Source organism: Drosophila kikkawai, chromosome 3L, assembly GCF_030179895.1.
Source record: "Drosophila kikkawai strain 14028-0561.14 chromosome 3L, DkikHiC1v2, whole genome shotgun sequence".
Taxonomy (NCBI): Eukaryota; Metazoa; Arthropoda; class Insecta; order Diptera; family Drosophilidae; genus Drosophila; species Drosophila kikkawai.
In genome coordinates, this window is record NC_091730.1 from 16,305,889 (window position 1) to 16,323,311 (window position 17,423).

At 36.9% G+C, this 17,423-nt stretch overlaps 1 protein-coding gene across 1 annotated transcript in view; it reads right to left on the minus strand.

The window, feature by feature from the left end:
• Window positions 1-853: 853 nt before the first annotated feature.
• The window catches only part of fz (frizzled class receptor), a 98,782-nt gene continuing 82,212 nt past the window's right edge, over window positions 854-17,423 (minus strand). The window contains exon 5 of the mRNA XM_017167497.3: window positions 854-2,630. Coding sequence (XP_017022986.1) covers window positions 2,098-2,630 — 533 coding nt within the window. The 3' untranslated portion in view covers window positions 854-2,097. The remainder of the gene's footprint in view (window positions 2,631-17,423) is intronic.

Sequence of the window (17,423 nt, forward strand, 5' to 3'; positions counted from 1 at the left end):
AGAGCCAGCTAGAGTGATTTTCCCCAACCACTTTCTCTATTTTTTAACTGCAATTTGTTGCCAAGGAGCTTAGCGACTGACTAAAGGCTACACAGTAAAAAATAATGGGGAACTGTAAAATAAACAATATTAAAATTGTGAATTATTCAAGAATCATTTAATTGAATTATTAAATATATATTTTTTAATTGAAAAATATTTCTTATTATAGAAAATTTTCAACAACGAATTACATAATTTTTCCCAGCGCTTTTCCCCCCTGAAAGTACAGTTTTGGTCTGGATTTTATTTCGGCCTTTTCACCGCACACATGTGCTTCGAATGCCTTTGTTTTTGTGTGTTTGCCGTGCATTTTCCTTTTTCCCCAAATGCTTTTGATGTCTTTTTGTGCGGTTTTTCTGGGCGAGAGTATTTAGAAAACAAGTGTAATCAAAATTATATGGGCGTGGATTTCTCGTTGGCACTCGTAAATTTTCAAGGCTTACGGCCATGTGTTCCAAGTGTTTTGTCGGTACTCTTGGCCAGCGGGTGTTGCCAAGTTATGATTGAATTTCTAGCTGTCCGTTTTACATGTGTAGCTGGGTTTAATGGGAAAAGTTTTGGCTGTGTGAAGAGTAGGGTTATTCTTAAAATAGGTGTGAGGGAGAGGTTTTCCCTGGTTATTTAGTTGGGTTTCAATTATTTTTAAAATTCCGCAGTGAGAAAATATTATATTTCTTTTGATTTAAGGTATATATACTGACCAGTGACAAATATTTTAAGACTTAGGAACATCGTTCAATGAATATTTCCCCTTTCCAGTTTCCCCCCATACAAATAACAACACTCTTTACATTTTTTTCAGTCTTTAACAATAAAATAAAGTTTTATTTTTGCATTTTCCGTTTGTTGTGAGTCATGTGTGTGTGAGTGTGTGTGGATGCTTCCATTGAAGCTCTTAATGTTTTATGCTGGTTTTATACACTTATATAATTGTTCGCTTGCACTCGCTATGTTACACCGACTATCGATAGTTGCTATATAATTAATATGCATTCCCATCGGCTTAAATGCTACACAAATCTGGCTTGGACATTAATTTCACATGTGTATGTATATTACTAGTGCCAATTTAATTCGAGGACTCAATTAAATGCGCTGAAAACAAATGCTCAACAGTTCTTCCCCCTTTTCGGTGATTTTTTCACGTGTCTACAAATATTTAAATGGCAGTTTCAACTCTTATTTAATGAGGGAAAAAGACGTAGTGGGGGGTGAGGGAAAAAATTTCCATAAAGTGGCAACAAAAATGTCATCATTTGTTTTTGCTTTTTGCTTTTGTTCACTTAGGTGCTATGACTACAACGTCAGTTAAAAAATTGAATTACAAATTACAAATTATTCCCATACGCGTTTAGAATTAATTAGTTCAACAAATATACAATTACAGTTAGAATTACAGTTACAGTTAAGAGTTACAGTTATAATTATAATAATCGTATTTGCATTAAGTTTAGCACATGGAGGACATTTATAGCTACATAATACATTTAAATAGTTTATGGTTTCCTTTTCTCGTTTATACATTAGCTGTAGTTTTGTGTTCTGTGGGAAGTGACCTACTGCCTGTCTACTGTTTAATGCCTAACACTCATTTCGTAATCGTAATCGTATCTATACGCTATATCCACTAATTGTAGGGCACATTTAAAGCTTTCAAAACAATCAAAACCCAACATACAAGTCGCGTCAGAGAAAACTAAAGGATCAAAAGGGAGATACTAGTTCGTATACGATGAAAGCAAGGACTTATGGCTAGAGTCTCAACTTATATGCATAGTTTTGGTTCAACAAGCTTGCTTCCGTATCAACTAATATTACATCTCAAGGTTCAAACAATAGCCTAGGGTCAACTTTTGATTTTCTTCTCCATTTTTCTTTGTGGAAAAACAAAGATTATAAACTTTATACAAAGCTACTAAGAACTACGACTGCTGTGTGTGTGTGTGTGTGTGTGTGGAGTGTCTAGGTGCTAAACTCTAAGTAACTCTCGTTGGCCGCCTCCGGATCGGGCTCGGGGGTGGTTATGGGCGCGGACTTGGCCGGACCCGTCTCATACTAGACATACGCCTGCGCCCGTGTCCGGGGCTCCTTGCCCTGCAGCCGCTCCACGAAATTCCGCCAGCTGACCATCGTCTTGCTGGAGTACAGCCACACGCTGGACGTGACCCCCACCAGCATCGAGCAGAGGTACTTGACCATAAAGATCTGAAAGATGGGCCTCGCCTCCGCCGATCCCGGCGCCCTAGCAGCCGGACAGGGTATGGAGAAGGGCTTACAGATGTCCCTGTGCCACTGGATCATCCATTCGTCAAAGTTATAGTACTCGTAGAACAGGCAGCCCAGCAATCCCAGAGCGGGGAGTATGAACAGGCCGGAGAAGAAGCCAATCCTTAGCATCAGGCGCTCCAGCTTGTCCGTTCGCTTGCCGTCCGTCTTCATCACGGTCCGGATGCGGAAGAGCGAGATGAAGCCAGCGAGTAGGAAGAGAGCTCCGATCGAGAGGTAAATGCATAGCGGCAGGATGAGGAAGGCGCCCAGCGAGTGGGTGTCCAGTTGGCCCACAAAGCAAACGCCGGAAAGGATGTCGCCTGGAAGGATAAGAGGAAAAGCAGAGTTTATTAAATTAAAATTAAAATTGTAAAATTTATTGGCTTCCCCATTTAAATATATAATTGTTTTAACAATAAGCCAACTTATTTTTAAAAAATGCTGATTGAATTATAAACATTTCCCGCCATCATCATCATTTGTTAAGCAAACAAATACGTGAAAAAACTTTCTTTTTAGCAAATTTCCAGGTGAACTTGTTGACCTTTTGGAAACTCAAACATTGTTTGAATGTCAACAATTGCATGGAATATAACTGTTGATTGCAGGGTGGTAAAATAAAACAAGGCAAACCGAAACGGGAGATAAACATTGTTTAATTTTACCATTTCATGTACCTCTTTCAGGGTAAATATTTACACAGCGATAGCCTCGAAACGGCAGCGTCGATAACCGCCGCCCTTCTTCAAAGTCACGCCGCCTGTTTAAACATTTAACGAGTTGAGGGGGCCTCCTCCTCCACCTCCCTCCTAGTTCCCTCCGATCTGCCCGCTGCTCATTAGCGTTATTTATAAACATGTTACAATATCCCCAGCTCGCACCTGCCCCGGTCCCTCTCACGCCTTTGATTTCTCATACCCCTAATGAATCCATCATTCGTTCGGCGTGCCATATTTCCGCTCATAAATTATCGATTAGCCCCTCGTTGGGATCTGGCTTACATATATTTTTTTCCTCCTCCTTAGGTGACATGTTAATTTTGGTTTTTTTTGTGTCTGTGAAAACTTGTCGCGCTTTTCCAGGCTGTTGACACAGAACAATTTCGTATGCTTCACTGAGTTGTAAATACTTTCAATTAAAGCGCTTCATTTCACTTCTATTTGAGTTTTTTCAAGGAGGAAGTGGCCTATAATTTCGAGGTTTTTTTTGTTACTTAATTTATTTTTTAAATATATTTTTAAAGATTTTAAAAGAGATAGTTCTTCATAACAAAATAAATAAAGATTTTCTAGGAATTACCTAAAAGGAAATATATTTCTAACATTTTTTAGAGAAGAAATACCTTTACATTTAAGTAAATCATCTTATAAATATTGCAAATTATTCAACATATTATTTATTTAAAATTTATTTATTATTTTAATCACCCCCTTTAATATTTTAAATTTAAATCCCCATCTTCCTCTAGCAATTCCATGCCTCAGAGTGCTTAACCCAACTGCCAGTGCAGTTTTTATGCTGGAATCTTAAACATAAATCCTTAACCCATCGATGGCCCGACATTTATAGCCATTGAATTCGCATTCCCAACGCCAGATGGCGCCTTTACAAATCGCCTGCCTTTGAAGTTATCTACGATTGGGGAGCCTGAAATATAACTTTATGCCATAAAAGTCATGTCATGCTGACAAGCCAAGAGCCCGGTCTAAAAGGAGTTAGACAGAGATGGACAGAGGCAAATTAAGCGAGCTGAGAGCCAGGAAAATGCCGGTAAACGAATACAATAAATAACAGCGGGCAGTCAGCGGGGCAACTTCCTCCAAGAAGAATTCACAACCAATTGAAAGTTTTAACCGAAAGAAAGAAGGAAAATCTGGAAACGAGTTAAGCCCACGTTTAACACTATTGAATATAAATCACAATTCTGGGTCTGGTATCATATCCAGGGGATATATCTATCCCAGAAACCGATACGAAATGCCACCTGCCGTTGGCTTCTTTCTCTGCCAATCGCAGTTCCAGTTTCCCTTCCGATATGGATCTTAATTTATATATATATCTGAGCCTGAGAATGCTTTTGCAGTCCGAATGGAGAGAAATCAAATGAAATGCACGAGGCAGGGAAACCGGACTTTCGGTCTCCGATCGAGTATTGATAAATGAAGAGCAGGGCTCAGGCACAGAACCAGTTCTAGTCGGTGTCCTTATTGCGAAAACGTTTACAGAGAGGGAAATATTATAGGGAATTAATAATTGGGAATATTATTTAAATAAGCTAGAAGCAGACAAGAATTTCTTATAATTTCAATTTGCTTTTTAAAAATACTTAACCTTGTAGAAAAAGTATTTATAATATATATTTATTTTTTAATATTATAAAAATATAAGAAAAACTTATTTAACTTTTCGCAAAATTAGATTTTAACTAATATTCAAGAAGGTTACTATTTTAAACAATTTTTTGATAAAGTAAACTTTAAATATTTACAAGTTCTTGCTGTGTCGCCACCATAAAAACCAGTTTTATATATTTTTTCACTTATTTCGCCTTCATTTTGGAAAACTGCAAGCGGCACAAGTTGCTGTGACAATTTCCGAGGCTCTGCAGTTGAGAGGCTGCCAGGAACCAGGAGATCCAGCAGCAGCAACATCCCAGCAGCAACAGCCACAATGCATGTCAATTGTTTTGTATGGCATGAGGAATGCATGTTGCACTGAGAGAAACGGGTTCTTTGGGGCAGAGAGAGAGGGGACTGTGAGGTGACTTTTTCAGCTGTCAGTCAGTCATTCAGGGCTTCCCTCCACCTCCTCCTCCTCCTCCTGCTTTGCCTTATTCTTCGCTTGATGAAGTGCAGACAGCAGAATTCCATTTTTAGCCAATGCCACATTGCATTTGATTATGAGGCCGACGAAGCCGACGCATTTGCTGCCTTTGTTCTGGCTGGGGTAATACCATTTGGTATGGGGTTCAGGCCATTGTCCACTGGCCAAAGGTGTTAATCTGCTGGGCAAATACAGGAATTCAGGCAGTGCATTGAGACAAAGAGAGGTCTTTGTGTAGGTAGAGTTAACCCTTTAAGACAGGCAACTAACTTTAAGCAAGATTGAAATCCAAAAAGACAAAAGAAAGCCTTTATAATAATTAAATCAAAGATAAATAAACAAGTTTGTGTGAACTATAAATTCTTTAAATTTTTACAATGATTTTAATAGTTATTTTTTGTAATCAACTGATTTTTAGTGGGTTAAGCATGCAGTTTAAAAAATGTGGAAATATTTTCCTTCAGAAAGTGACTTTTTGTCGCTTGCCTTTGTCAGTTGGCTGACAATTCCTCACATTTTTGGTGTTTGTTTTGCTGGGTTTATCTTGGAATTTGACAAATGCTGGAACTGTTAAGCAAATATTTAAATAAAAACAAAAAATAAAAGGTGTTAAGGTAAGCCTTTTTAAAATAAAAGATGACAAAGTGTTTGATAAAGGTATGTACAATATAAAGTTAAGGGAAAAAGGTAATTAAGGTCAATAAAGGCACTAAATTCTAAATTGTATTTAGTTTAATAACTATCTTTAAAGTATATTTTTCTATATTTAAATAGCATTAAATAGACTTTCCCAAGTTTAGACTTATTCAAAAATAAAACCATTACTTGATGTACCCTCATTCTGTCACCTCTCTGCTCTTTCTGCTTTTTAGTTTCCGCCGTAAAGTCAATCTCATGTGACATTTCACCTGCTCGCCAGTTCCTGTCGACATTAACCCTTCTTTCACTATCTGGGGTCTGGTATCTGGACTCCATATCTATGTAAAACTCTTGTACACATGCTGATGATGAAACTGTCAACTGTCATTTAAAATTTTAATCGCATGTTCCCTCCCAGTTCCTGTCCCTATGCCCCCCCCTCGCTGGCCGGCGATTATTGTCGCCCAGCAGAAAAGCAACGAGAGTTGAGTTCAAGATTTTTAATTACTCTGCTGGCACCACAGCCGCGCTGACACAAGAGTCCAACCCCGACAGTTGCTTATCGCGGAGCTTTATAAAAATAATACAGGGAGACAGAGCGGTTGTCGGTGGGTTCTGTTCTGTGTGTTCTGAGTGTGTGTGTTTTTTTTTTTTTTTTTTTTTTTTGCTTCCATTGCTTTTGCTCTGCTGCTCCATTTAGATAAATGACACATAAATTAAGCAATTTTCCTTTTATGCTACCCGCTACTCAGTGGCCACTTTCGCGGGCATGTTGGGAGAGTTCAAATGGGGGAAAATTCTGGGTTGAATGGTTTTACTTTCAAGTGTTTGGGATGGTAGTTAGATGTGATATTTTTTTATAAATTAAGAGAATTCTAGATTAACAGAGAATAAAGATAAAGTATTAGTTATTATCAGAACGTAAAAATATCTATATAATTAGTATACTGATTTTTGTAAAGCCTAGTCAGTTTTACTCTAGGGTTTCTTGTAAAATCCTAGACTCTGCCTTAGAAATTATCTTTAAAAATAATTTAAAAATATTTCTCAAACTCATTAATATTTAATACATTTAGTATTAATAATATATTATTTTTCAAATTAATTATAAGGTATTAAACATTTACAAATATTTTTTATTCCAAGCCAAAAGTTCCCTTTTCGCCATTAGCTTTTCCCTTTGCTCATGATGAAATAATTATAAAACAATTGTCAGGCTGCTGGCTTTGGCTCCTCTCTTTCTTTCTATACAAGCTTAGATATATATTTATAAAAAAACCCTACCCCTTATAACCCTCCTAACCCCAAACTCGTTACGATCGTTCCCTTTACTATTTGTTCATTGTGAGCGTTGACCCATCCAGGGAGGCGAGCTGTGGGGCACATCTGTTTTAGTAACGAGAATTCTATCTCAATAAAAGTTTATTTGCTCTCTTAATGCGTTTTTTTTTCTATCATTTTATGGACAGCGCTTCTCAAGTGTTAGATAAACATTTTGACAACAGAGTCATAAAGTTTGCCTTTGGCCTGGCAAAGGGGGAATCTGAAGAGGGTTCATTGTGTGTGTGTGTGGGGTTAAGGGAAAAGCTGTTTATTATGCAATTTGTAATTTTAATCATCACATTTAATATGATAAGTTTAATGGGGGAAATAGAGATTACAAGGGGTTTCAGGTTCCATGAAATTATAAAAGACTCAATAATATTATTTTAAAAAAAGATCAAAAATAAATTAGAATCATAAAAACTATTATTTTTCCTTCTCTTATTTCATACTTTACCCTCCCACGTAATTCTCATTAAACTCAAATGACTCAATTATTTTTTTTAAAGCCACTTTAAACCTTAGAATAAACTTTTGCTGAAACTAAAGTTCAACAACCTGTTGCACAAGTGCTAAAAAATAAAAAAACACCAGTGACTAAGGCACAGAAATAAAGGAAAAGAGTACAAAAATTACAGAAAAAAAAGAAAAAAAATAAAACACTGCGACACGCGACATTAAAAACGTGGCAGGCAATAAAAATTGAGGTCAACAGCGACGGCGCAGCTAATGAATAACAAAGAAACGCGAACCCGGAGTGGAGCAAGGAGGAAAAAGAGTTGCCGTGTCGCATAATTTCGCATTGAAAATGTCAACAGCAAAACGATGTTGTAGAAAAGCGAGGAAAAACGCTGGCAAGCGGGAACGCGGGCAGCCACTCTCTTATCAAGATGCGCAATTAAATATGGAAATGTGCAACGGAGACGCGAAACACACACAAAATGGAATGAAATGCAGGGAAATTCAGAGTAAAAAGCACCAGCAGAAACATAAAATCTGCACACGCGACAAGTGTCATTAGCAACCCACTACCCAAAACCAAAAAAAAAAAAAGAGGGAAAAATGTGTTTTATATTTTTTTTGCAACAATTAAATGTCATTTTGGTGGGACATTTTATTTAGTAAAAGTTCATGAGGCAACCACAGCTGCGGTGCAGTTAAAAAATTAGGTACCCTAGATTTTAAAGTTCGAAATAAAAATTTAACTGATGTCTTTTAGTTAAATTTATAATTGATAAGGTAAATTGATTCTAATATAAAATGAAATATGAAATAAATAAAAATATATATTTAATAACATTTTATTTGAACTTTAATTATTTATTTTCTGTCTCATATATTTATTGTAAAATATTTTCGTGATATTTAAAATATTTTTTTTATACTTTTCAAATCATGTTTGGCAAATAATTATATTACAAATTAAAAAAGGCAACTAAAAATCTAAAATATCAACTCAATTTAATACAAAAACCTTTCTCCAAGTGCATTTAAAAATAAAAGTTGTACGAAAGGTTTTATATAAATAAAGTGTCGTTGTTGCTGTTTGTTGTTTCACATTTATAGTTGCTGTAAATATTTGAAAATTAAACATGAAACAGCGGGGAGGAGTAGTCTCCTTTCATGTCCCCAAAATTTGTTCAGAATTTATATTACGTGTCGACATCGGTAACAACTACAACAACAAAAACAACAATTAGGAACAACTACAGCTGGTGGCAGCAACATTGGCCAAGGTTCAATTCGGTTCACACACTCAGACAAGGCAAACAATTTCAATTTGCATGTAGAGGAAGCCCCCAACACACACCAAACACACGCACACACACATACTTGGTCAGAATTGAATGTCGAAAGTTCAAAGTTGTAAGCAAGTGTCTATGAGAAAGGGGATGAGGGGTGTTAACTACAGTCAAGACACTCTATGAATATTTAATTATTTTATATAAATTTAATTTGTTTTTTTTTCATCTAGTTTTTAGTTCTATTAATGATTTTTTAATAATTTCAAAAATAAGAAAACACCTTAAATGTATATTAATTGCCTTAAAAACATCATCCAAATTTGCTTTTTTAAGTTAACTAAATAAAAGAGATCAATTTAAGTATAATTTTAATAGATTCTCCCAAGAAATATGTCTTTAAAAAAATATAACATTTATATCCATAAAGTTTTTAAAAAAATTGTATTTAAAATCACCCATGAGGTCAATATTAAATTTGTAAAAATAACAATAAACTTATTCACTGACTCTTTTCATCACAAAACTTTTACTACCCATAAATGATTATGATCTTTGCATTTTGCAAATAAAAATCTTTACAACCTACAATTGTCGGTCATTAAATTATAATTTTCAAAGGCAAAAAAAAATGTAAATCTAATTAAATTCCTCGTAAAGTCTAGTCTTTAGTGGCTTCACTGTTGGCGTGAAGTGTTCCAAAGGGGACCAAGTTCTGTGCTAGTTTGTGGGGCATGCAACATATGGAATGTTGTTGATTGTTGAATGAACATGTTTTGTTAGTTGAGCTTGCGGAGGGTGCCAAAGGGTGGAGGGCGGTGGGGTACTCAAGTGGGGGCAGGGACTTATAATTGCTCAGAGAATTGCTGTGGGCTCGGATTCTCTTCAATCTGCCATCATTCATTCCTTCATCTTTTCTGCTCACAATACAAAGCGAAAAAAAGCACTTCACCTTTCGTTGTCCTCGCTTTCACCATTCATCAAATTGCACTTAAGGGCAACGAGGAAAATAAAAAAAACATCCGAGTTTCCCTTTTGTGTGGGGAGGGAGAGAAGGAGGGAGCACTCTTTCTATTCCTATTCTATATTCTATATACAGTGGCTCACAGCTTATTTCAACCAGACCCAATCAAAAACTTTAAATGCCTGTAAAACATAAACCAAAGGGTTTTTCCAAAAAATTTAAACGCACAATGATAGATTTATGTTTAAACTTAAATATTTGTTAACTTCGTGTATTTTTATATATTTTTTTATATATTTTTTTTTAATTGACAACAAAAAACAACGAAAAACAATGCCACAGCTTATTTCAACCAGGTCGGTACTTCTATGTATTTTTAATGCTTAAAGATTACCAATATTTTTTTTAATATTTGGTATGGCCACCTTTGCTATCCATAACCATTTTAAGCCTTTTTGGCATGGAATCCACCAGTTTTTGGGTTGTTTCTTGGGCTATTTTTGCCCACTCCTCTATCAACGCCTCTTTCAGGTCCGATTTATTCGAAATCTTTCGTTTTCGAATATTTGTGTCCAAAATTGCCCACAAATTTTCAATCACATTCATGTCTGGCGACTGTGCAGGCGGCTGCATAACGTGCGGGCAGTTCCAGTAAAGCCAAGCCTGAACAATGCCCGACTTATGTTTCGGATCGTTGTCTTGGTAGAAACGAAAATCTTCCCGAATACCAAGTCCCTCGGCGCTTTCGATCAATTTTTTTTTAATCTCAAGATATTGAGTTTTTTTCATTGTGGTATCAATAAACTCCAGATTTCCAACACCTGCTGCCGACATACAGGCCCATACCATAACGCTTCCCCCGCCATGCTTAACTGTCGCTTTTAGAGTATTTGTTTGCAGCTCAGTATTCGGCTTTCGCCACACATAGGATGCACCATCTGAGCCAAATATATTGAACTTTGACTCGTCCGCAAATATGACTGTATTCCAGAATGAAGAATCCTTTTCTAAGTGCTCTTTTGCAAAATTTAAGCGTCTCTTGATATTCTTGGCACTAATGATCGGCTTCTTCCGTGCTATTCTGCCATTATAGTCATGCTCTCGGAGCACACGACGAATTGTTTCTGGGTGGCAGGACTTGCCCAACTCGGTCTCCACCTCACTTGCAATTTTCGGTGCCGATAATTTGGGATTTTCCCGAATTTTCCGGACTATATGGCGCTCGTCTGTTGGGTTCAAAATTTTGTTGGGCGCCGTTCTTCCCTTATCGTGCACCCTATTCTCACGGACAAAACGGTATATGATACTACGGAGCAGTGGAATCACTTAGACCAACCATTTCGGCAATTTTCCTATGCGAATGTCCATTTTTTAAAATGTTTTATCACGAGTTCTCGCTGTTCGATTGTTGTACGTGGTCCCATTTTTCTTACCGAAAATTCTTGCCAAATTTTCCAAGAATAAGCTTGAACCAACTCCGAATAGATTGACCAAAGCACAGAAAAAATTAGAACCCCTACTTTTTTAAGTCACAGTGTATAGCAAAACTGCAAACTTTTTGGTTGAAATAAGCTGTGGCCTTGTTTTTCGTTGTTTTTTTGTTCTTAATTTAAAAAGAAATATTAAAAAAATATATAAAAATTAACGAAGTTAACAAATATTAAGTTTAAACATAAATCTATCATTGTGCGTTTAAATTTTTTGGAAAACCCCTTTGGTTTATGTTTTACAGGCATTTAAAGTTTTTGATTGGGTCTGGTTGAAATAAGCTGTGAGCCACTGTAACTCATCCTCCTTCCATCTCAGCTTCAATGCCAAAAAGCCTGTTTAGACATGCATAAATTTCCTGCGACAGCGAAGGAGTAATTTTCATGCAGGGAAAAAAATAAACAAGTTAAAACAAAAAAGGAAACTAACTTTGGGAAACCGAAATTTTTATACCCTAGCAGTTTGCCAAAGGATCATGGCATCGACTCGAAAAATGATCATAACTTAGCCAAAAAAGCTTTAAATTCAAATCGGAAAACTTTTCTTTGCTAGTCTTTTCCAGGTTAACAAATCTGCATTCTTATTTGAAAAATAAAAAAAATCAACATTTTTTGAAATTTTAATGATGTAACCTCTTATCAAATTTTACAAAATATACAAAAATTTTTTTTTTCTTTTTAAGATGTCTTAAAAGATTTGACTGTTGATGCTGATCAAGAATATATATGGTTTATAGGGTCGGAAATGACTTCTTCACTGCTTTTTAAGCTTTTAATTGAAATTTTAATAACCGGAAAGGGTATAAATATATTCAGGTTGTTGAACTATACCAATAATTTATAGGAAATTAATTGATTAGGGCTTGATAATATTATATTTAAAATAATATTTTGCCAAGCCAATGTTTTAAATAAATATTATAAATATTTAAATGCAATTTTTGTATAAAAAAATAATTTAAAGTAACAAAAAACAATGTAGGAAATATAATCAAAATTTACAAATAATATTTTATCGAACCTATTTTATCAAACATATTTGATTTCTTATTTATTTTACTATTTTAATATTTTCTTGCCACCATGGCGTATGATTTATTTTTCCGTTCAGTGTGCTGATCCTGCCTCTACACCTGTCTCTATCGCTCTGATAGCGCTTGTCAACGCCAGGAAAACACAAGCACATGAGCACGCACATAGTTTCATTCGTTTTTTGTGTGTGCTTAGCATTCCTCTGCTCCGCTTTTCCCTTTTTTGACATATTTAAATGGAAACGAGCAAAAGAATGCCATATTAGAGGGACAGGGACAGGGACATAACGATGCTTAGACAGAGGAGGAAGATAGTTAACCGCAGGCGAGCGAGCGAGTAGTGAGCTTGGGGCATATGCTTGACACTAAGTGCGGCGCTCTCTGTCGGTGAGCACTCTCGCCATCTCATAATGCGCTGAAGGTGGCAAAGTAATTAGTGAGCAGCCGAGAGAGAGCTCCGCAGGCTCTGCTCCTCTTCGTTGCTGTCCCTCTCCCTCTCCCCGGCAATTGTTGTCGTGGTCATGCAGTTAGTTACATGATAGCAACTATGCACTGGAAGAAAGAGGGGGTTCTGATTTGTATAACATTTTTGGGGTCTTGTGAACACTATCATAGAAGATAGGTGAGCAAGAGAAGGTGAAATTTATATTTTAAATTATATTTTATTTATTATTAATATATAAAATTTATTATTATTATTTTAAATGTATTATTTTATATATATATTATATTTATTATATTATATATATTATTTTACAATGCACTTTGATTTAATCCTTTTCAAGCCTCAAAATATGAGATTTTCTTGAGCTTCAAAAACTTTTTCAAAGACTTTTTTCTCTATGTAAATTTTCCTAAGAGGTTAAGCACAGCTTTTCATTCTCTTTTCAGAGCAGCCGAGTGTCTCTTTTGGCACCCCTTTGCCAAGCCCCACGCCGCACGTGCTACGGAAATGAGTTTTGTGTATTTCACTTTCCATTTTCCGCGTCCCCTGCCCATTTTACTTGTCTACTCGCTGCTGCTGCTGCTACCTGGGCAATAAAAAAGGATTAAAATTTATGAAATTGCTTCGGTTTTTGGTATTTGTGGTGGCGGTTGGCCGACAGAAGGGGAGAAAATGGGGAAGAAATGGAATTGGAACGTGCTTGTGGGTTAACTTTGGGTTAAGCTCAAGATGTGTGATCCATAAATAAGCGAATGGGTGTCCTTTGACATAAATCATGATATATGGTGAATTTTTTATAGAAGGTAGATGCAGGAATTAATGGAAATTCCTTGCCCTATCTTTTCTCTTGAGAAAACTCAATTAAAATGGTTTAAAAAGAGTGTGTATTCTTCGTATTTTGGTTTTTAAAATGTTAATTAATGGTTTACAGTTTATCCGGAAATAGAGTTCTTCTTCATTAAAATACAAATATACAATTTATAATTGGAATAACCTTTAGAAACCTAAAACGGAAACTGATACCCGCATTTTGTATTTGCAGATCGTTTCCTGAAATAATTCCCAAGTATCCTTTTAATTCCTTTCCCCCCTTTCTAAGGCAACCATCACCATCAGATTTATTTCCTTGCTCCGGCTGGCATTTTAATTTTTATCCTTTCCCCTTTTCCGCAGCAGCAGCGGAAAATAAATCTCTTCGGTCGTTTTCTTATTACTGGCCCACGTTTGCGTGCGGTTCCTGCGGCTGACCCATAAAACCCTTTTCCACATCCTTAACCCTTCGCGTGCTGTGCTTGTGAGCTTCAGCTCAATTATCCAGCGACACGACCACGCATAAAAAATCAGGCAGCGCCGTGGAGAGGCAACAGAAAAATGTTCATTAGGGGAAATCCCATTTAACGAAATTGTTTTGGGGCCCCCGTCGAGTTCTCCTCTCTGAAACTGAAACACTTGACTTTCACTCACGCTGAGTGCTGAAAAATGCTAAATGTGAATTGTTAGGTGTCGCCTTGGAGATGAGATCCTAACGATTATGGGGCCCCGGTTAAGGGAAGATAATGTCTGGGAAGTTTATAATAAGTATAAAGGCGGAAAAGCAGTGTTATTTTTGTTGGGTAATTGCATATATAATGTAAAGTAAATGTTCAGGAAGTAAACTCCTTCAAGGACTAACTATATTCGTAATAGTAATGTTTATTTTTATGGTTTCTGCTTACGAAGAACATGTCTATTTTTAGTTAGAAGCTTTTCTTGCTTTTCCAACTTAATCAGATTTTGGCCTAAATGAAACACCAAGAGCCAAGGCCAAAGCTGGCCGGAGCCAGGCTCCCGTTCAGCCGCATCAGTCAACACCAGCGGTGTTGGGACCCACGAGGAACCTTCTAGGTAAGCAGTGCCTTCCGCATCCGCTTGCCACCCCCTTTTTTACTGGCACTCACCCCCTTTGGGGAAAACTGCTGCTCCCACTGCTGCTGGGAAACTTTTGCCAGAGTTTTCTCCCCAAGAGTTTTGCTTACATTGCTCGCCACATCCTGAGCCGGTCTTAGAACAAAGAGTCCTACCGAAAATTCCCGAGGTGCGGGAGGGAAAAGCGCAGCCCAAAGAAAAATATCAAGTATTATATAATATGTATTAACACTGGCAAGGAGACGCATATGGAAAATAAATTAGAAAAGTTCCCGTTTGCCCTCGCGCACTGACAAAACTTTCGCTCGCCCATCTATAGAAAATTTATTAATATTTTATCAGACGAACAAGAGTCCTTGTATACATTCAATTAAAAGTTGCTTCGGCAACATTTGTTTACCATTTAGTGTCCGAATGGGGCATGGAAGGCGGGAAATCAAAGTTTATGAAGGCGTCAGAGGCGTAAACACAAATGGAAATAAATTCAAATGATAACAAATATCGTGGAAAGGTCAAACAGCCCGCAAAACCAATTTGTTGCCTACTTCCTGCTTAACCGGAACAAATTTCTACTTGTTTTGTGGCTCCTGCATTTGTAATGAGATTTCTGAGCAGTTTTGGGGAAAAAAGGTTCGGGTATCAATTGAGGAAATATAAATTTGTTAGGCCGAAAGGTCGGAACTCTGATTGATAGACAAACAAGTAAAGCTTTTCCGCTGGGGGGTTTACTTTTTCTTAAAATTCAATGGAGTAAACTTGGCTTTTAACTGACTTTGGATAAGTAATTAATTATAAAATAAGCTGAAGAATATTAAATAATTAATTCAAAAGCTATAATGCTTCTTAAACTTACTTTATATACATAAATTTCCTCATTACAACATTTTCTAAACTTAGTTAATAAATAACAAAAAACAGGCCTCATTTAAAAGTTTTATTATCCTTGTAAAAAGTTTTAATTTCTCGCTTTCAATTATTTGTAAAATTTGGAACTCTCTTTGTAACTTTTTCCATCGTCCCTGCTGCCCTTTGGAGTATTAAAGGATGCATCTCACAAATTATTAAGAAACATTCTAGCAAACTGCAGACAAAGTTGCAAACAAAAGGCAACCCGCTTAATTATACACACCATTAATAACTAAAACCAATTTGTATGTGCAGAAGGGATGCTCTGAGGAGGTGCAGCAGGACCTACAAGTGCAATTTATACACACACACGCACACCCAGTCACCCACCCACATGTGCATGTGTGTGTCAGGATCCATAAATCAAGGCACAAAAGGAACAATACCAAGAAGAGGCGACAACAACAAAGGCAACTAAAAGGGAATGCAATTTGTACTGAGAGACTTCCCATGGATCCTCGAATGAATGAAAGCAGCAAGAAAAAGGATGCAATGGGTTACAGGGAGAGAAAAAAAGGGATATTTTAAAAGCTGGTTAAAATCTATATCATAATAATTAAGCCAAAATATATTTAAAAAATGTTAAACTCAAAAATAATTACTATAAAATCTCTATTCAAAGAAACCACTGCCTCTTCTTTTCCCCCAGTGTCTTAGTTAGCCACAGCAGCATCAGCAGCGCAATTCAGGGGAAAAACCCAGCACCCAGGAAAAGCCCGTGTTGCAAATAAGCAATATTGATGAGTGGAACGCCCGCCCCGAGGGCGCCAAGACAATGCCAAGGCGATTGTGGCTCCTGGAGGGAGGAAATCGGGACGAAATCGGGGAGAAAAACGGACAAAAGCCAAACAAAAGTCTGGCCAAAAAAGGCAACTGAAAATGCAAAATGTGCAACTAACGAGTAACTGCCACAAACTCACACTGAAACAAAAGGTAAACAAAGTTCTTATGGAAGTGCTTGCGGAGCGGGAAATCCCCATTTTCTAAGCAGCTTTTGTCGTAACTATAAACCGCTCCTCGAGGGGCAAAAGTTTCGCCGCCGCCCACAGCCTCCAAAAATCTACTTGTTAGTTTAGGTTTTCCTGTTTTTCTTGACTGCTCTCTCCTCTTTCGTTTTTCCATCCAATTTTATAGTATTTTTTGGGGTCTTCCGTTGCTTGTTTCACATTGCGGCATCATTATAGGGTAGCAATGCCGAAAATGGACACAACAGGAGCAACGTGAAACCAGAAGAAAGGTTAAAATAGAGGCAGAATCTGGAAATCTACAGTCGGCAGGCAGCTGAGCTCATTAAGTCCAAGTGAAGCGAGGCTTAGACCCCTCTCCTGGCGCTGAGGATTTCCTTTTCGCCTTCACGCTTTTGTGAGTTGTTCCTGTGTAACGTGTAATTAACATCTGAAGTGTTTGTTGTTCTGCTTTGTCTGAAATCAGGGGGCGAGGAAAGCGGAAAAGCTCCGAGAGGAAATTGTTGCCATTTGAAGGAGTTTTTGAGAGCCGGAGGAGACGCTTTTCCTTTGACTGCCTTTCGAGGGGTTTGCAGCGTGTTTGCAGTTCGCCACTTCAGCTTGGGAATTGTAGTTTATGAAACTAAAACTCAAACATAAAGGCTTTAAAATAATATTTGTGTGAGTTTAAATACCAGGAAAAAGAATGTTTTTAAAGACAATGTACTTAAGCCTCTTGGAAATGTTTTACATTTTATTATTCCTTATTTTTTCTTTTCTTAACTTAGTTCTTGGAATATTAGCCCTTGTGCCAACTGCATTTATTTCACTTCGACCTTTTCAATGGACTATCAAAACGCACTTAACACAATTGCCAGACACAAAAGTTCAAAGCTGTAAAACT